The sequence below is a fragment of the Tachyglossus aculeatus genome, chromosome 23, assembly GCF_015852505.1.
Source record: "Tachyglossus aculeatus isolate mTacAcu1 chromosome 23, mTacAcu1.pri, whole genome shotgun sequence".
Taxonomy (NCBI): domain Eukaryota; kingdom Metazoa; phylum Chordata; class Mammalia; order Monotremata; family Tachyglossidae; genus Tachyglossus; species Tachyglossus aculeatus.
This window is the reverse complement of record NC_052088.1, coordinates 27,216,692-27,238,159: the sequence shown is the minus strand read 5'-3', so window position 1 is coordinate 27,238,159 and position 21,468 is coordinate 27,216,692. Positions and strand designations below refer to the sequence as shown.

The 21,468-nt window shown below is 41.0% G+C and overlaps 1 protein-coding gene across 2 annotated transcripts in view; it reads right to left on the bottom strand.

The window, feature by feature from the left end:
• Window positions 1–2,985: 2,985 nt before the first annotated feature.
• The window catches only part of SLF1 (SMC5-SMC6 complex localization factor 1), a 60,681-nt gene continuing 42,198 nt past the window's right edge, over window positions 2,986–21,468 (bottom strand). Inside the window, exons 13-19 of one of the 2 annotated variants that reach the window (XM_038765502.1) lie at window positions 18,083–18,228; window positions 13,111–13,277; window positions 11,807–11,940; window positions 9,666–9,758; window positions 9,089–9,271; window positions 5,491–5,673; window positions 2,986–4,850 (exon numbers count right to left, since the gene is read on the bottom strand). In XM_038765502.1, the coding sequence (XP_038621430.1) occupies window positions 4,831–4,850; window positions 5,491–5,673; window positions 9,089–9,271; window positions 9,666–9,758; window positions 11,807–11,940; window positions 13,111–13,277; window positions 18,083–18,228 (926 nt within the window). In that variant the 3' untranslated portion in view covers window positions 2,986–4,830. The other variant, XM_038765500.1, reaches the window with a different exon arrangement.

The following is a 21,468-nucleotide window of genomic DNA, read 5'->3' as shown; positions in this document are numbered from 1 at the left end:
GATCAAGCAAATTAGCCAAACAAATCATTTATTTTGCTTTTCTGAAGCAATTAAACACACGAGAAAAAGTGTAACGGCATAGAGATGAACAGTTTCGAAACTCAGCTGCTGGCATTTTGGTACATTGCTGGTCCTTCAATAATAATAATAATGGCGTTTGTTAAGTACTTACTATGTCCAAAGCACTGTTCTAAGCGCTGGGGGTGGATACAAGGTGATCAGGGTGTCCCATGTGGGGCTCAGTCTTAATCTCCGTTTTACAGATGAGGTGACTGAGGCAGAGAGAAGTTAAGTGACTTGCCCAAAGTCACACAGCTGACAAGCGGCGAAGCCGGGATTAGAACCCATGACCTCTGACTCCCAAGCCTGTGCTCTTTCCACTGGGCCACGCTGCTTCAGTATGCAACAGTCATTTCATTATGAGAAGGTAGTTTATATTGTCTATCAAAGGCCCCTAATTAAGGGCTGACTGTGTGCAGAGCGCTGTACTAAGAAGTTGGAAGTATACAGTATAACAGAGGTGATAGACATGTTCCCTACCCACAGCCAACTTCCAGTCTAGAGGAGGACTAGACTGGAAATAAATTACAGCTGTGTACATAAGTGCTGCGGAGCCAAGGGAAGGGTGTATGAAGGGGGCAAAGGCAATTCAGAAAGGAGTGGGAGAAGAGAATATATCTGTAATTTATTTCCTATTAATGTCGTTCTCCCCCTCCAGACTGTAAGCTCACTGTGGTCATGGAATGTGTCTATCTAACGTGACATTGTACTCTCCCAAATGCTTAGCACGGTACTTTATATGGAGTAAGCACTCAATAATGTGACTGAATGAATGAAACTGGAAATGAGACCTTAGTCCAGGAAGGTCTCTTGGAGATGTGCTTTTAATCGAATTTTAAAGGTGGAGTTATCTTCTGTTGGATGCAAAGAGGGCATTCCAGGCCAGAGGGAGGACTTGGGAGAGAGGTCAGCAGTGAGATCGAATTTCAGGAATTGAAAGATGTTCATTTAGGAAAGTTAGTTTTCCTTCTCCATTAACTGAATGTTATAAATAGCACTAAACAGTAATACAACTGATGAATATTTTTCTATAATGTTTTGCTACCCAGGGCGGGAGAAGTAGCAATTTTCTACCTCTTCCCCTAAGTATCTCTAATATTGATATCCAGCACATTCAGAAGTAAAGCTTTGCCATTTGTATAGGGGTTACGGGGCCAGGCCCAATTTAGAATCTGGAACCACTACTAAAATTAGGTGCCTAAAGTATTCAAATGCTAAACCTTGCCTAATCTTTATTGCCCTGTTACAAAGTCCTCCTTTAAGCAGTATCTTATGGGCTGCCATGTGATTTCAACCAGACAAGACTTGCCCCCAACTCTTCCTCCCTCCAAATCAGCTCTAGGAAGCTTTTGTTTTCTCTTAAAAATAACATAAAGGGAGGAGATTTTGTTAGGTTTACTACAGACCGAGTACCCACATTGCTCCACCTTTTTAAACAGTACTGTGCCTTTTTATATCCCAGTCTCATTCCAAGGAACGCTAAGACGTACTGCTTCAAAACTCACCAGATATTGTCTCAAATGCCAAGAATGATATCCCTGACCCTTTAGCTCTAGCCCCATTCATTGTAAAAACAATTCCAATTCCCCATATTGTGTGCTTTGTGCTGGCAGGAGGTGCAGCTGTGTGGAAACGGTGCCCTAAGCGCCCGAGGGAAGGAGTGCCTCATGTCATTCAAAAATGACCTCTTCCTGCTGATTAAGGAACCACATTGACAGGCCCTCATCAAGCCCTCCCCCGTCTCGGGAAAACGGTGGATTCCACATGCCCCATAATTATTTTATGTGCTCTCCCTCAGTCTGAAGCTAAATTTCCTAAGTTTGGGCAGTTAGCCCCAACAGGAAACACTTCCTGCGTTGGGAGAGGGAAAGATAAGGTAAGCTCAGCTGAGTTAGAAGAGGTTTCAACAATGGCTTCTGTAACTGTTAATAGTAATAATGATGGTAGTTGTTAAACGCTTACTATGTGCCAAGCACTGGTCTAAGCGCTGGGAGGGACTACAAGGTCATCAGGTTGCCCCATGTGGGGCGCACAGTCCCCATTTTGCAGATGAGGTCACTGAGGCACAGAGAAGTGAAGTGACCAGCCCAGAGTCACACAGCTGACAAGTGGCAGAGGTGGAATTAGAACCCATGACTATCGTCTCCCAAGCCCGTGCTGTTTCCACTGAGCCTTGCTGCTAAATCAATCGTATTAAGTGCATGCAGAGCACTGTACTAGGCATGTGGGAGAGTACAATTTTAGATTTCTGAGCTTCCTGTTGTGTTAAAATAAAATCCTGTTGAGGTGATCACAGTATAACTGTAAATTTCAGCTCAACTTTGAAGTTTAAGCAATCGCACATTGAGACTTATAACATTGTCTTCTTGGTTTGTTTGTAAAGCCCAATCACAAAATACACAAAATCAATCAATCAATCATATTTATTGAGCGCTTACTGTGTGCAGAGCACTGTACTAAGCGCTTGGGAAGTACAAGTTGGCAACATAGAGAGACAGTCCCTACCCAACAGTGGGCTCACAGTCTAAAAACATTCTGGTTTGCAAAAGTACTTTGCCATTGTCTCTCCTAACTTTGGGAAAATGTTATTCAAGTTAAAAGTTACCCATTTTTTATGGTACTTGTTAAGTGCTTAGGTAGATATGATTATCAGGTTTGACACAGTTTGTGACCTATATGGGGTTCACTGTCTAAATTGGTCAGAGGAGGATTAAATCAGCATTTTACAGATGAGGTAACAGGCCCAGGGAAATTAATAACAATAATAATAATAAAAATGATGGTATTTGTTAAGCGCTTACTATGTGCCAAGCACTGTTCTAAGCACTGGGGTAGATACAAGGTAATGAGGTTGTTCTGTGTGGGGCTCTCACAGGCTTCATCCCCATTTTACAGATGAGGTAACAGAGGCACAGAGAAGTTAAGTGACTTGCCCAAAGTCACGCAGCTGACAAGTGGCAGAGGTGGGATTAAGTGAGTTGCCCAGGATCCTCTTTGTAACTTTGGACTCATTTGCTGGGACCACCCATCACGAGTGAAGTGGAAGACTGAACAATTATCCTGTTCATTTGGGTAACCTAGATAAAAAAAAATACCACCTGAATTATCCATTTTGACTGTCTCCTTGACTGCTGAATCCTCTGGCATGGGTCACACACCAAAGCTTGTTTCTTTAAGGTTTTTAAAAAATGCAGAATGGGAACTGTGAAAAAATTCATTGAAATGAAAAGGGGATTAACCGAAGTGTTTTTGGTCAGAAGTGTTTCAGGTTGGCTGAAGTCTGTTAATCTGAGCCCAGGCAGAGTCTGGTTGGAGGAACCAGTGGACTGTAGAACCACCATCCTTACCTCAGTCAACATGTGAGTTAATCTCCTGGAATTATATTCGTTTAGGCTGCTTCACCCACAGATTATGGTCAAATTTGGAATTTTGTAGGGTTGCAATACTGTTAAACGATGAACCATCCATGGCCACAGACCACAGCTTTCCAATTTTAGCAGTGTCAGTGGCGGGACCTGCAGGTGGTGGGTTTTAGATTAATGTTTGTTAATTTTCATGATAAAAGATGCTAATTATAGATGAGAAAAGGTGTTATTATTCAAGGCATTTATTCCCCATCTTAAACCTGAGGAGGAGACATTCAGTGTCAGTTGCAAATTAAAAAAAAGTACATATAAACGCATTTGTTTTTCACTTAGCCGTGAAATAGATTTCAGTTATGTTGAATGCTGTGGGTTTCTTTATGGAGTCAAAGTCAGTGGCTTCCAGCATGGCTAGCTTTGCTCTCCTGCTCTGTTTCATTTCGCCTGATGCAGAAGCACTGTCGTATAGTTGGTTTTAATTAGTCCTAGAAAGAGGCATTAGGCCAAATGCCACGTGAGCTGAGAAGAGGGTTTACTCTGCTCGAACAAAAGTGCTTGCATAGACTCAGAAGGAGCCAGGAAAAGGCAAGTTGGTGGAGTACTTACCCTCGGAGTATTTTACAGTTCCCCCATACTTAAATGAACACTTAACAAAAGGGTGCTGCATTGTGCTGAGTTTTCAGGCTAGGCAGCAAGAACCAATTAGTATTTCCTTTCAGTTGGGCATAACAGTTCCCCATGACTATCCAGAAATGATCCACTAGTACAATCTATTGAATGCTCGTAGCGGTAAAGAACTGGTTCCAAGACAAACTATAAGAGTGCTTCTTCAACAGATTAATTGCCGTGAGATCATACATCACAGCGACAGGAAAGCTAAATGAAAGCTTTAATGTCTCTCTGCCAGCTGTATCAAAATGCAACTTATTCCCACTAGTGAAGCAACTCCAATTCCATAAGCAGTTGTTATTCTACATATCCTTTTTTATCAATTGCTATTAAGGCAGCACTGCGAATTGGAATATTTCTACTTCATAAATTCATGTTGACTATTAAGACTTTAGATCACCACAAATCTAGCAGTTGCCACTTTATAATCCTATAAAACTATTGTTATAGCAGCATTTCTCGTTTACATTTACAGGATATTGGCCGCACCTAGTAATAGCCTTTGTCCTGTATCAGTTAGATTAAGTTGACTACTTTATCAGCTTCTTTGTACATTCTTATTTTGCAGGTTTAAAGATTAAGTTAACATTAATTGGTCCCACAGCTTCTGAAGGTAGAAACAAAAAGCTAAGGAGAATCTGTTCCACTCGTCGGGCTGCTGAGGCACAGATGAGAGTAGGTTCTTTGCAGTATCATTTCAAGCCGAAAATGTATTTTATGCCATGTTTGCAAGGCTATTTTACTGTTGCTTCATGGACCCTGAGCAAACAGAAAATAATTTATTTGAAATTCAAATTTCTACATTAGAAACAAAGCTTGCAACATAAAACGTCTCCCAGCAAACTCTTTTAGAGCATTACAATACACTTAAATACTTTGTGCAGTTTACATTTTCATTCCTGGTCTGAAAAAAATCAAATCTAAACCACAATTTAAAACAGGGAATGTAAAGGCCATCGGTCTTAAAACCCACGACTGCCTTAGAATGAGTGCTCACGAAGGTCGTCTTCAGTGATATTTAAATGTCTGCCTCTCGAGATGGGGAAAACCCAGACCAAAAGTGAGATAAAGGAAGTCCGTCGCTATTTACTAGAGCCAGGAGAGATACGAGGCTGCACCGTCATCGTTTCCAGTGTAACTAGTAAGGCTTGCGTATGGACCCCAGGAAACATTTTCAGGTTTTCAGGTATTTCCAGCAGGAGACTAGGAAGCTTCTGGAAAGTCCTTAGTTCTTGGGCATATAGATCCACTAACCAGTCAGTTTGGGGGCTAGTCCTGTCTTTGCAGTTCTTCTTTGCAGTCAGGCAGTGAGTTTCATGGAAATGAGGTAAGTCTTTGAAAGCCAAGGTAAAGTTTGATGACAAATCAAAATTCAAACAAAAACTGAACAGCATCTTACAAAGAAGAAAGGAGCCAAATTCGGTTTGCTGGAGGTGGATTTGATTTTCCATTTTGGCAGTAAAGTCCTCAATGGTGTCTTCTGTTTGTACAATAGCAAAGAGTTCTTCTTTGACTTGTGGAGATCTCACACAATCCAGGGGCCACTTTCCCTTCTGGTCCCTCTGCTGTAAAAGCACCAGGCCTGCAAAAGGAAGGAAAGTGATAAGTAATACTTTGGGGTTGTGTAGGTTCCCAGCTGCTTTTTCCCTACGGATTTACTTACAGCCATTTTTTATGCTAACCTATGTCACCACAATCAGCTGGTTCCATATTGACTTCCGAGTCAAGGTACATTAGCGAGAACTCAAGTCAATTGTCTAATGAATTCTATACAAAAGCAGACGCCTTGGTTTGACAAATGATCTTCCTCCAGGGATGAGAAATGCTTTTGGAAAAAGAAAACCTTCATAACCTACCATCTTCCTATTGATTCAAGTTATCTGTAAATGACATTCAAAGCAAAAGTGAATTTTAGATTTGGAGGTTAGGTGGCAAAGTTTCACAATCTCGTTTAAAAGGGCTGGTGGTGAGTTATTTTAAATCATCCGAGACACTAGACTTAGGTATCTATAACCAGGTGATTGTGGGAACGTGCCCATTTGGGGAAAGCTCTGTGTTCTGCTTTCTTTCAGAGAACCCAGCTTGTACCTAATTTGTGGCACAGGAGAGCGATGCCCAAGTAGAAGTGAACTGCCCTAAGCCATAACGAACTTTTCTCTTCCAAGTAGGAGGGGGATAAAAGAGTTGGGAGGGACTAGGTAGAAAGACATCACAATGTTGAACTTTGGCCAAAAGAACGATAGAAATCAATCAGTGGTATTTATTGAGCTCTTACTGTGTGCAGACCACTGTACTAACTGCTTGAAGTACTCTCCCCCTCATCTTACCTCCTTCCCTTCCCCACAGCACCTGAATATATGTATATGTTTGTACATATTTATTACTCTATTTATTTTACTTGTACATATCTATTCTATTTTATTTTGTTAGTATGTTTGGTTTTGTTGTCTGTCTCCCCCCTTTTAGACTGTGAGCCCACTGTTAGGTAGGGACTGTCTCTATATGTTGCCAACTTGTACTTCCCAAGCGCTTAGTACAGTGCTCTGCACACAGTAAGCGCTCAATAAATACGATTGATTGATTGAAGAGTGCAAGACAGAGTACCGGCAGGCATGGCCCCTGTCCTCAGAGTATAAACTTCACATCCTATCTCTAAATTGTTTTGTCTGTCTCCTGCATTAAATTGTAAGCTCCCCACTGTTTTTTTACACTGCCCTTACTGCAAGCAGATCCTCAAATTCTGACTGAGTTTCAAAGAAGGACCAACTAAATTTTAAGTAAGCCAGACATACAAAGCGACAATATGCAACCATAAGCTCTTTGTGGGCAGGGAATGTGTCCGTTTATTGTCGTGTTGTACTCTCCCAAGGGCTTAGTAAAGTGCTCTGCACACAGTAAGAACTCAACAAATATTGTTGAATGAATAATTATGATGATTCAGTTAACACACCTTACATTACCCAGAGACCCAAAGGTGCTGTTGTGATTTAAAGTTTTATTATTTTCAGGAGAAAATACAGTTTATTTGATATTATTTCTTTTGCTTGTACTTTACAGTTGAGGAAGCTGAGGTCCAGAGAAAGTAACTTGCCCAGGGTCTCAGAGCAGGCTAGGGCTAGTACTAGAGACTATCTAATTCTCTCCAACTGAGCTATCTTAATGGATCAAAGAAGCCAGACTACTTCATCAATCGTATTTATTGAGCGCTTACTGTGTGCAGAGCACTGTACTAAGCGCTTCGGAAGTACAAGTTGGCAACATATAGAGACAGTCCCTACCCAACAGTGGGCTCACAGTCTAAAAGTTAGTCTGGGCAGCTTAAAGCCTATTTTAATAAACAAAAGTAAGGTGCATTATAGGGCCTTGGCTGATCTTCCTAAAATAAATTGTTCATACCAATGATTTAAAAACAGTGCAAATCTGTAAGACCTAGACTTCTACAGAGGAAAAATGAGAAGCTCCAAATTATTGCTACAGTTTATCAATGGCAAATGTGAAATGCAGTTCCTTCCCTAAGTTACTGTCAAGTTACCTGACGGGCCAAAACCCACAAAGTGATAAAGGCAAAGACTGCACACCAGCTGAACAACTGGCAGAAGATCTTGATGAATGTAAGTGCAATCAATCAATCATATTTATTGAGCGCTTACTGTGTGCAGAGCACTGTACTAAGCGCTTGGGAAGTACAAGTTGGCAACATATAGGGACGGTCCCTACCCAACAGTGGGCTCACAGTCTAGAAGTGCAAATAGATCCCCTCCCTGAGGACAAGGGGTCCTGGGCCTGTTCCTCTCAGAGGCCCCAGAAAAATGCACACCTATCAGTGCAGTGCCATTTTCTATTGATAACTTGAGCATACTATACAGTATTGGTCCTTGCATCCTTTACACCAATTGAAGTGAGGTCAGGTATGGGCTTGGCCTGTCAGATGTGTGGTTCAGTAGACAACTGAATTATCTACTCAGGTATCTAGTAGATAACTAGATATCTGGGAGCGGTGCAGTGGGATTTGGTAAAAAGACACTGCTAGAAGAAGGCTGAAGAGCAAGGGCGAATACGGATTGTGAGACTGTCAGCACAAAAGACACAACAGTAGCCTTTAGGGGGCAGGAGCCGACAATAAATAACAAAAAAAGCTTTCCATGTGGCAAACCAGACAGCTTACCTTTTCTTACGTGAAGGAGTTAAAACCCAGCTGAAAGCAGTGGCCTTTTATGCACTGCGCTGCCACGCAATATTTGACTAATTTTTGTACTAAGAGTCAATCACAAGGCAGACTGCCGGAAGGTTAGCAGTTATGCGACGGAAAATGCCGGTAAACTTTGGTGATCAATGTCCCTTTCTTTAGCCACATAAGACCATTTTTATATTAATAGAAAACGTGTTCCCCAGCTCAGAAACGAGAAGCACATTATCAAATAGCACAGGGAGTAGTAGATGGGGGCTCCCCTACAAAGCCCTGACAGCAGTTATCACAATTACAGAACCCCCTCTCTTTCCTTTTGGCCAGCAAAATCTAGACTGAGAAAAAGATGTAATATAGCAATCTTTCTGCATTTAAAAATTCTGTGCAACGTGAGAGGAAAAAAAATCAAGATTAATAATGTCTGCAGCAATATACAAAGAATCAAATACCTCTAAGCATAACAGATACATTTTCATCCCCTTCATTTAATAATCTCCCTTGTAGAATCTATTAGTCCACCATCACATGTTAAATAGTTTTTCTTTTCTTTCCAAAGCAAAGCATACAAATTCACTGACTTAACGATGGCTTCAAGAGTAAAGGACACAGGTACAGATGGGAAAGGGTTTCACTGCAATTGATGTAAAGATATTTGCTTTCCAAAGACACCTTCTCTTCAACCTCCCTTGCCCACTATGAAATAAAAACACCAAAACACATTCTACTTAGCAGAAGCTTAAAATGTACTGCTACTGAATTCCAATCGAACAGGACCACTTCTCTAAACCAGTTTAGCATACAGGCAACTCACCCCCGTGCTGGAGAAGCAGCTTGCCAATTTCTACGTGTCCGTTTGACAGCGCATCATGCAAAGGAGTCACCCCGTCCACTTGAGTGAGCAGATCCACCTCTGGACAACGTTGCAAAATTTCCCGGACACACACTGTGCTGCCATGGTTACAGGCTTCATGCAAAGGCGTCCAGCCAGCATAGTCTGAATTATAAATCAAGGGAAGTTTTAAAACAGCAAAAGTAGCACTTGTTCAGTACTAACGCACGCCATTCCAAATACCTCTACAGAATAACTTTTTACCTGTTTTCCACACCACGAGGATTCTTTCCTACAAGGCAGCGGGCTATAATCCCCTTTTGTAATTTGAAACGGTAAACCCCCAGTTAAATGTAACATTACAAACCTAACTTGCTGCTTAGGCTTTAGTTACATTTTAAAAATCTGGGACTTAAGGATTTACTCAGTACTGTACTGGCTGCTTCCTCCTTTTTCATTTTGTTTTAACCCTAGTTAAGATAACTATTCTCTAACTTAAATATCACAATCATTTGCCAGGCTTAAACGTGTGTGCTCACAATGAAGCTTCAGAACTTACCTTTCACGTTAATGTCTGTCCCGGGCAAAGAAAGAAGCAGAATCAATTGCTCAACTTTGTTGTTTATGCAAGCTCTATGAAGGGCTGTCTCTCCTAACAGTAAAAAAAAAAAATATTAGATTATTTCAGAGTAAGCAAGAGATATCAACTGAAGAAAATATTCAAAGTGCACAGAACAAGCAGATCTGGCTCCAATACAGAAAAGCCATAATGATTAATGTTTTCTTTTGCTCCAGTTTAAACACCTTGTAAGGTTTAAAAAACAAAACAAAAAAAAAACCACCCCACAGGGCTTCCGTTCCATCACATATCCAGAGATGAAAATCTACTGCAACAGATTTAACCCAAGAATCGTCTTGCCCCCCAAGTCCAAGCGTCAATCGCAGTCTAAAAGCTCCAAATGATCCCAGAACACCAAAAATACTCGGTTTTGAGGCGGAAAAAGTTGAGTGTGCAGTTGCCCTCTCAAATTTATTCATGAACCTACGTTAAATGTATGGCTCTTTTTACACAGCATTTATAGCTTAATTCAGATGAATGTTTCTGGCTAAGCACGAGTGCCTCTACACACTCAAGTATAATTCAGAACTTCAAATCCATTAACAGATGGTTTGCTGCTTCTCAATAGGCTGTCTGGCTTGGCGCTACAGCAGGGGAGAGAGAGAGAGAGAGATGAAGGAATCTTAATATAAACACACACACAGGGTTGGGGGGGGGGGAACTTGTACCATTTAAAGCTAAAATGAGGGTGACGAACGAGACCTGATTTTTTTTGTAAGAGGAGTGCAATTAGTGCACGTAAGATAAAATTCCAGACAGATCTGCAATTCTGTTTTCACCAAATCATTACAATGAAGAAGAGACAGTGTATGAACTTGAAAAGGGAAGAGTACTGTTAATATGAAACTGCTTAGCCATCAAATATTGTACCGCACATACAGCCAAGCTAATTTTCCCTCTCACTTCAATAGTGCAGAGGCGGCACGTTTTTATTACGCCTAATTCTTGGTGCACACGCTAAATACGACTTTATTCCCTAGAAGGGTTTCTGTAAGAAAGTGTCTTATTTAAGGAGGGAGATGGGTATTTGGTTCTCACAATTATTTTCACTCCCTAACTCTCCCTGCGCACAATTAGGGACTGTCTCTATGTTGCCAACTTGCACTTCCCAAGCGCTTAGTACAGTGCTCTGCACACAGTAAGCGCTCAAATAAATATGACTGATGACGATGATGATGATGAATTACTTCTGCAGCAAAGTCTATCACCCTCCTCATTTTTTGTTTCATTCATTCAATTGTATTTATTGAGCACTTACTGTGTGCAGAGCACTGTACTAAATGCTTGGGAAGTACAAATTCAACATGTAAAATTAAAGAACAGAAGACCAGTTTTAGACATTTAGCTCTGTTATGGCATTACTCTTAATGTTTAAGCAAAAGGGATAGAGCTTGGAGTATGTGATGCACAATTTAGAACCGACACTACGTGGACAGATTATTGTGCAGGTTTCTTGGCCTCTGTCACTCCGAATGAACACTATGGCACAGATCATAAAGGAGGCCCAGCCATAAAAATGATTCTGACCATGTGCAGAAAGAGGGGTTGAATGAATATTATTGCAAGGGTATTTCATCCTAAAGGTACTTGGGTTCCAGTATAGTGTGAACTTAAAGCCAAAGCGCATTTCAAAGTCTGGGCTCACTGCCTGGAAGAAAACAGTCCATATGCCTCGTGTAGCTATGTAACCTAGCCTATTTCTCGGTCTTTGTTCACAAAATGTCTAGCATTGAAAGGGACGGAGACTTAATTATACTTTTAAATATGGAGTCACTGATCCTAAGCAACACAGGTTGAGGTGAGAATTTGCAAAGTAAGGCAGACAAGGAGTATACCACAAGCTACCCTCTCATTGCAAATATTTAAAGGGGAGGTGAGAGGCAAGTACACATGTAATACTTTCTTAGTACCACATCCTTGTTAAAATTATTAATGCTAGCATGATGCACAAATCAGGTATTACTTGGGACATAAACCATATTTAAGTCAAACATTCATCAGGACAAGTGGGTTGAACATACACAAATTGACTGCAACTGTGAAAAGTTCTTAGCATACATTAACATATACGCTCAGAATACCTTTTAAATTAGACTTCTTAAAATGCATCTTTGCAGCGAAAGAAGGCTGATTATCTTTGGAATGGGACAGCTCGCCTTCTGATTTCCTTTTCAACCTCTTCAGTGGCACAGAATATTTACCATGGTTCAGTTCACTGGAGGGAAAGAAAGGAAAAAAAAAATTAAAGCTGTTATTCTGCAATGTAGGTTCAGCGGCAGAAGCTGTTTGATCATGTCTTCCATTGTATAGAAGGTGCTCAATAAATAATACTATTGATTAGGCGGACTGTGTGTTTGTTTTGATTAATTTGGCCTCTTTGGAATAAAAAGTCATGTCTTCTCTAATAAATTACTTATTCTTATTGGTATCATTACTAAAACACTGATATTCTGCCCTGGACTAGAAAGTCATGTCTTCTCTAATAAATTACTTATTCTTATTGGTATCATTAGTAAAACACTGATATTCTGCCCTGGACTAGAAAGTCATGTCTTCTCTAATAAATTACTTATTGGTATCATTAGTAAAACACCGATATTCTGCCCTGAACACGTACTTTTCCACTACAATAAATGGGGAAATACCAAAACAACTACCACATTAGTTTATAAATGCTAAGGCATCAGTCAGCTTAAACCCTAGAACACCTCATTCTTGTTCCCCACTCTAATTCTATTTATTCTTTTGGGGCCATTTTCAGTAAAAATTCAACCCCACAAACATGAATACAATTTGAAATGCCCAACACAAAACATCAATGTGTAATGTTCAGTTGCTTAGAATGTGTTTGGCAAATAGTAGATCAAGAACACCTAATTCTAGCAGTAATCACTCAAATGAGCATATGCAAATAGGAAGTTAAAGAGTTTAATTTCTCCTGGGAAAAGCATGCCGTATGATTAGAAGGGTGTACGCGCATTGCTCAGATGTGTCTACAGATCTCAAGCTGAGCTTTCAATCAGTCACAGTAATGTGTGGACACTCTACAGGTCACATAAAGTTCAAGAAATGTGTCAAAAGCAGGAAAAAGAAACTGGTGGTGTTATAGGCATTACTATAACAGAGTGGCACATGATTTGGAGTCAGAGGTCATGGGTTCAAATCCCTGCCCCACCAATTGTCAGCTGCGTGACTTTGGGCAAGTCACTTCACTTCTCTGGGCCTCAGTGACCTCATCTGAAAAATGGGGATGAAGACTGTGAGCCCCCCCATGAGACAACCTGATCACCTTGTAACCTCCCCAGCGCTGAGAATAGTGCTTTGCACATAGTAAGCGCTTAATAAATGCCATCATTATTATTATTATTATATTATTATTACTCACAGTGGATCAAGCAGTATTCCAGCTTGGTTCTGCTTGGCACCATTTAGCATCACTAAAGCCCTCTGAGACTCAGGGACAGGTCCCCGCCCTATTTTCTTCTCCTGTTTTGGCCTTTTTGCGGATGCCTCCATCCCTGCCCTTCCTATCACGGGCAAATAGGAACAAACCTGTTGAAAAATAAAACGTACTGAATTACTTCCAACATTTTACTCATAAAGACTAGAATCTAGTAAATAAAAATTTCTTGATTCATTTCCCAGAAAAAATCTTGGTGCATTTCTCTGCTTCATAACCAGCATCCCCACACTACCTTATGTGACTATGCTAAAATACTGAAAGAGCTGCTGAAACGACTACATTGTAGTTCCACAACATTACAGGAAGAAAAAAAAAACCCTTTAACCCAAATAATTATTTCTCCTAATTCATTTTTTTGCTCCTTATGCTCATACAGAGAAGATCCTTGATTGGTCCTATTGCTATCATTTTTTTTTTTTTTTGGCACAACTTACTTATAAAAAGCCATCTGATTTGGGTGGAACTGGTATTTTGCCATCTTAATTGTGATTCTGCCTTAGGAAATAAGTCTGGTGTAGCACATGCAATAAGGGGCGGGCAAGTCTACAATAGGGAAGACAGTTCTGCTTACCTAAGAATTGGGCCTGAACACATAACGCTCACAAATAAGTAGGCTAAGCCTTATTCACAGAAAGCCCTTTTTGGAACATGTTTTGTCTTGTTGTCTGTCTCCCCCTTCTAGACTGTGAGCCCGTTGTTGGTTAGGGACCGTCTCTATATGCTGCCGACTTGTACTTCCCAAGCGCTTAGTACAGTGCTCTGCACAGTAAGCGCACGATAAATACGATTGAATGAATGAATGAACCATCTAATATTATGGTAGGCTGGCCAAACAGTTCTGAGCCCTTTTTTTAAAAAAAAAATCAGCTGACCTCCCTGGATATCCCTGAAAAAATTGTCTTCTTATTCACAACCCTGCTTCCCTTCTCCAAAATGAGAAAAACAAATGTTGTATGACATCTTCATGGTTATAATGGGGAGAGCAGTTAGAGGGGTCTTTTCATTCATTCAATTGTATTTAAATGAGTGCTTACTGTGTGCAGAGCACTCTACTAAGTGCTTATTTAAGCCCAGGTGAAGAGAGCAGCAAGCCTGGTGTGGGTAGGGATTCTCTCTTTATTGCTGAATTGTACTTTCCAAGCAAGCACTTAGTACAATACTCTGAACAGTCAGCGTTCAATAAATAAATACGACTGAATGAATACCAGAGAGGAAGAGAGCGATAGATGCATAGGAAGCAGTAACCTGCACACAAATGATCTCACTGACTAAATGCATGCAGTTATTTTCTAGACAAAATGGTTGTTGGGCCATTTCTACACTCAGTAAAATGAAAAATTCTCTCAATGCTACCACGGAGGTGGGAAATTATTTTCAAATCACTTCCAAATTCTGGAGGAGGTGGCGATCAAATTGAGGGTGGCACCGTATTCTTTGGTGACAGTATTACTGCTGAACAGAAAGACCTTGGGGTACGGCCAAAGAGCTGTAATAAATGTTGTGGCAGGAGAGAAAAGCAATCTAGTTAAGGGAAAAATATCACTGCCACTCTGTCCCTGCCAAAGTGGGGGGAAAAAAGCCCAAAAGGGTATAATTTGAACACGATTTTTTTAAAACAATATTTTATTTTATTTACTTTATCTTTCCACAGAATCGTTCTCTTGAGAGCACAAAAATGTCTTGCAAAGTAACTTTTGCACTGAACTAACTGCCGTACCAGTGACAAATCAGAAGAGCTGGGGGAGGAAAAGAAGACGAGGAAAGCCGGGAGAAACAAGTGATTTCCCACGCAGACAACAGGTGGAAAGTCTAAGTGGGTCTGGTGCTGCAGGTAGCCAGAAAGGCCCAGGGGATGCCTCTCCCCAATCTAATTCTCCAGCCTAGTCCGTTCTGCTTCTCCCCTCTCCCTGTATGTTGCCAATTTGTACTTCCCAAGCGCTTAGTACAGTGCTCTGCACATAGTAAGCGCTCAATAAATACGATCGATGATGATGATGATGCTTCTCCCTGACCTTTTCATCATGTGCTCTTATATTACTATCACCCCCAAATTCAACCTCATTGCACCGCAGGAACCTCCCTAGCAGGGAAGAGCTGAGACGATGTGGGTTTGACAGACGGATGCAGAGCACAAATGACTTCCATCTCTGCAGCTAACTCTAGCAATTTTAAACTAATCCATATTAGCCCTTGCTGACTGTGTGCAGGTGCATGCATACGTGTGTGTATGTAGATATTGGATGTATAGATGCATGTTTGATACACATATATGTTCCTTGTGGGCAGAGAATGTGTCCGTTATATTATTGTACTCTCCCAAGCACTTAGTGTCTCCCCCTTTTAGACTGTGAGCCCGTTGTTGGGTAGGGACCATCTCTATATGTTGCCAACTTGTACTTCCCAAGCGCTTAGTACAGTGCTCTGCACACAGTAAGCGCTCAATAAACACGATTGAATGAATGCTCCTCAAAAATGCATCTTCAGGAAGTGACTCATGCATATGAGATTACTCAATCTGGGTCTAATTTTGGATTCCTTTTCATAATTGTGGAAGCACAGTGCATCAGCTAAGACTTTTCTTTACCATCTAATTTGAAATAGGAGAAACAATTACTCCTCAAAAACATTAATGAAGGCAGTTATGCTTAGAAGAACTGCTGTCTTGTATTATGAAGCTGACCTATGACTGAGTTAAACTGTATGTTGGAAGAAGCTGCCTATCGGTGAATATTTTATAAATAATCATGCTGAGGTTAAAAAGAAAAGACTCCTATATAAACCTGAACCATTTTTGAAGCCTGTTCCCCTATCGAGTGAATCCCATCCGGGACTGGAGTCAAACATTTAGGGGTCTGTGGAGGCAAAAGAAAAAAAAGACCCAATTAATCTTTCTGAAATTCATTCAATCGTATTTATTGAGCGCTTACTGTGTGCAGAGCACTGTACTAAGCGCTTGGGAAGTACAAGTTGGCAACACATAGAGACGGTCCCTACCCAACAGTGGGCTCACAGTCTATAGCTGGGGCGTCCACTGAATAACCAAAGGAGGAAAGGATGAAAGGGAGAAACAACTTTTAAAATTTCATAAGGAATAAAATCTTCGGAGAACGATATTCAAAGCAAGTGGTAAGTTTCCCGCCTAACGGTTGCAATCTGAGGGGAAGCAAGTTTTTAGTTATGAAGGGAGAATCTTGAGGATAGTTTAAGACCTAAGAATGGTTCGCCACTGCCTCCAACTCACTAAACACTCTCCTCAAGAACTTCTGAAGGTGGCATGAAGTTCACAGATCAGACAATTCAGGAAAATTGGTATGGCTCAATGATGCAGGTATAATAACAAGTATCTACTTAATGATTCACTCCCAGTCGCTTAGTACAGTGCTCTGCACACAGTAAGCACTCAGTAAAAGTAATCGATGGAAAGTCACTATTGATTGTCACTGACAGGTGACAATAGGTGAGGCACAGAGAAGTTAAGTGACTTGCCCAAAGTCTCACAGCTGACAAGTGGTGGAGCTGGGATGTCACAGTGGCAACCACAGATGTGGTTACAATGAATGGCTCCAAATAGCCCATCTGTCTGAGGTCACCCCTCATACAAGCTCCGTGACACCTACAGAGTAAAAGAGTGGTAGCCATATTCGTCATCATCATCATCAATCGTATTTATTGAGCGCTTACTGTGTGCAGAGCACTGTACTAAGCGCTTGGGAAGTACAAATTGGCAACATATAGAGACAGTCCCTACCCAACAGTGGGCTCACAGTCTAAAAGGGGGAGACAAAACCAAACATACTACAAAATAAAATAGAATAGATATGTACAAGTAAAATAAATAGAGTAATAAATATGTACAAACATATATACATATATACAGGTGCTGTGGGGAAGGGAAGGAGGTAAGATGGGGGGATGGAGAGGGGGGCGAGGGGGAGAGGAAGGAAGGGGCTCACTCTGGGTAGGCCTCCTGGAGGAGGTGAACTCTCAGTAGGGCCTTGAAGGGAGGAAGAGAGCTAATATTCCTGTTAGAGCCTGTGATTGTTGGCAGCCAGGTGAAAAGCCTGACGGGATAACCTCCCGGCACAATGGCTTGGAATATTTTGGAAGATCCCAGCATCATCTGGAACATCCACCTCGGCATCAAACAAAAATTTCCTACTCTCAGCTTTAACAAATTCAATCACTTCTACGAATTCAAACAGTTCTCCTCCTCTTACCTAACCTCCTACAAACCAGCCCATCCACCCTGCCTCAATCTCATCTGTCTCATCCCCGATCCCTTCACCACATCCTTCCTCTGGCCTGGTGGCAGGCCACCACTCCCCATCTTCAAAGCCCTAGACAAAAATCTTCTCTTCTTCAATTGCCCTTCTTTGACTAAACCCTCATCTCTCCTATCCATTCTCCCTTCTGCATCACGTGCATTTGAATATGTACTCCTTAAGCACCCTGATATTTACCCCATCTCCAGAGCACTTATGAACTATTCCTCAACTTTGAAACAGGGTTACTATCATTTTTGAGAGCTGATGAAAAGCAGTGTGACTTAGTAAAAAGATCACACAGATTTCTGACCACTCTAGTTGCAATATTTTTTTTAAAGTTTGTCTCTGAGTGCATGTCCAATGTGGACAGGAAACATGTCAATTATTAATCCTATACTTCACACGTGTTACCATGTGGATGCTCAAAAACGCTACCACCAGCACCACCAATACTGGTATCTGAAACAGTTTATTTTTGCGTGAAAAGCACTGCCCAATTCTTTGGATGAAATGCACTCAATTACTTAAGTAATTAAATGCAAGTTCAAGACTGGTTTGTGACCACATTCATCACATTAAATTCAGAAACTCAATGAAATAAATCTGGACAAAAGTTCCAGGATACATACCATTTTTTGAAGAGAAATGGGCTCTGGAGAAATAATGACGTCTTTCGGTACACATGCCTTTTTAAAGACAGCTTCTGCAACACACATCTGCAGCCAGGAAGAGGGCAGGGAACAAATGAAAGTCTCTAGCTCCTGTGATGAGAACTCTAAAAAATAAACATAAAAACCATATTGTGAATTTGAGAGTGTTTTCTACCAGGGACACCAATCTTTGACCCTAACACTTCATACCCAAAGTTTCATTCCTGCAACTGCAGATTTCTAAGTCAGTGAATATCACCAATATTTTCATAGAAACCAAAACCAAAACAAAAAACATAGTTTCCAAGATATTATTCAAGGATATGTGACCTGAAGGGAAGCCCAGAAGCAATGGCTGCCCCACCCCAGTAGTCCGGCAGGAATGGCTAATGCCCCCTACCATTTAGCCAGAATGATGACCTTAGTAAGAACAGTTGCAGTGGAATGAATATGAAATTCAGATTCAATCAAGGAGAAAAACAGAGAAGAAACTGAGGAGCAGAACTACTGATGGTAAAGCTGGTATTTGATTAAGCGCTTACTGTGTGCCAAACACTGTTCTAAGCACTGGGGTGGATACAATGTAATCAGGTTGTCCCACTCCAGGATCACAGTCTTACTCCCCGTTTTACAGATGAGGTCACTGAGGCCCAGAGAAGTGAAGTGACTTGCCCGAAGTCACACAGTTGCCGTGTGGCGGAGCCGGGATTAGAACCCATGACCTCTGACTCCCAAGCCTGGGCTCTTTCCACTAAGCCACACTGCTTCTCAACCTACTGGAGTGGTCGATTTAAAGAGTGGTGCGGTTAATCAATCAATGGTATTTATTGAGTGGTTACAGAGTGCAGAGCACTGGACTAAGTGCTTGGGAGAGTTGGTAGACATGTTACCTGCCCACAAGGAGCTTACAGTCTAGAAGAGGAGAGTGACATTAAAATAAATTGCCAAAAGGGGGTTAGGGGATTTATAAAGATATGTTCAGAAGTGTTATGGGGTTGAGAATGGAGTGAATGTCAAGTGCTTAAGGGGTACAGATCCAAGGGCATAAGTGATGCAGAAAGGAAGGCGAATAGGGGAAATTAGGGTTTAATCAGGGAACGCCTTTTGGAGATGTGATTTTAAAAGGGCTCTGAAGGTGGGGAGAGCAGTGGTCCTTCAGATGCATAGAGGGAGGGAGTTCCAGGACAAAAGGAGGAGGGGGGCAAGGGATCAGCAGTGAGATAGACGGGATCAAGGTACAGAGAGTAGATAGTACTTTCTGCTGCTACAGTAGTCCCACTACTTTACACCACTCCCTTCTCTGGATCTAACTTGGGAGACACTGTTTCCAGGATCTTATGCCATCTCAGCTTTGGTCCATATTTAAGAAATTTAAGAAATAAACCTTCTGGTGCGGCAGCCTTTTATGAGGTTCGAAGCACAGGGCTTGCCAGCTTTCTTGTGGGTACTGAACGGCCACGCAGTCCAGGGCACGAGAAAGGGGCAGAGTGATCTCCTTGAGATTGTTAAGAAATATGGAAACAAGATTCAGGGCACTGTGAAACGGATGTAAAGGCATGATCTCTACTGTCCAGGAGTGGCTCTGAAAATCAGGTCAGTTTCTGATAGCTGCCATAAGCACAATGGGGAGAAAAATGGGTAATAATATTAGCCCACTTCAAAGTGACATACTGTAGAGCTATGAAACCACAGACACAGAAATGAAATGGACACAACAAAATAGGACCAAATATTGAATAACTGAAAACAGGGTCTAACACAACACTAAAACTCTCGTTTCCCATGAAGGGAGGGAAAAAAATGAGAACTTGGAAGAACTGAAAATAAAGAAAACTGGGGCAGAGCTGTTGAATGAAGATCCAAGTTCTCTGAGAAAAGTTAGAGGCACTCAACAAAAGCAGAGAAATTCTACAGCAGAATCAGCAATCACCCCCACTGCTCAACGCGAAATAGAAAAGAAAGTAGAAAAAATGCTGTATACGTAAATCTAACTTCTGTAGTGCAAAAATGAGATTGCATTTTGCAGAGGGCAAGCCTGCTTCATTCCTGAACCCATTTCTCCCCTATGTTAGTGTTCTGAATTATTATTAATGCTCAAAGCACGGACCCTGGCATCACGCTCACTGATGAAAATAATTGTTGTCTCCAACCCAACAATGCAAAGATGCAGTGTCCCATTTTTAACTGATTAAAAAATGTATTTGCCTGGTAATTTAGAGGATTCATAATTGAATGTGATTGACCAGATCTTCCAAATAAAAATTTTCTATTCTATTTAAGGCTCTGACATACGCACCATTTCTGTGCCATTAGTACCACTTATTGGATCAGATGGAAAGGTGAGTCCCTTTTTGCTATTTAGTGTGCAGAGATGCATTAAACCCTCATGAAATGTCTCAGAGCCCCTAAGTTAGTGAAAACTAGGATGTTCCAACAATTTCGTAAGTCCATTTTTAGTGGGGGCAGTGGAATAGAGGAAAAACACGAGAGCTCTTGAGATGGGTGAAATGTACGGAATGGAGTTCAGATATACTAAAATTGATGCATTCATCAAATAAATCCAGGGTGATGACAAAGTTAATAGTAAGAGACATGGAAGGATTTAAAATCCTGCTGGAAGGATTTAGAGTCTAGCATAGAAAATGACATGGAAAGAAGGAATTTAGGTCTCCAACTAGGACTGACATCCAGTTCTTCTGCGACCAGAGCTGGACAATATTTGAGTATCTCTTTGTGGGTGAGGACAGTGAAGGAGCAAGACTGTGAGGAAGCGAAAATATGCAAAGGAGAGAGAATAGTTCACAACTGGTTTACCTTGGACTTTTTCACTTGGCACACCTAACTGAAAATGTGTAAGACTTTCCCTTCTGAATTTAAGCAGCACAAGTTACATTTTCCTGTTGACAGAGAGTGTCACTCACCAAAAAGAAAATTAAATGTGGGAGAGATTGAAGATGGGATATAGACTTTAACCTCTGATTAAAACTATTAACCTCTGATTGAAACTATGGATAATAGGGCAGGACTCTGGCCTCTAAAATTAATATTTTTTTTCAAATGGTGCTTCTCCCACTGCTAATTTACTCTTCCAACCAGACTCATATTCACTTAGATGCAATATATGGAATTTGAGGATACAAATAAAAGAAGGGAGCTTTTGGTAATTTACCATTTGACACCGGTGATTGGACAGAATTGGAGATTTTTAGCAAGTAAATTACTAGATGCCACAGAACTGTAGAAGTTATCAAAAAAGTTCACTGGAGGTTTGAAAAATCAAGGTTCTTCTACACACTCAGAAAAAAGACCTCATGATATCAAGATACAGGATCTTAATCAAGCAGATATACAACAATTATAATGAA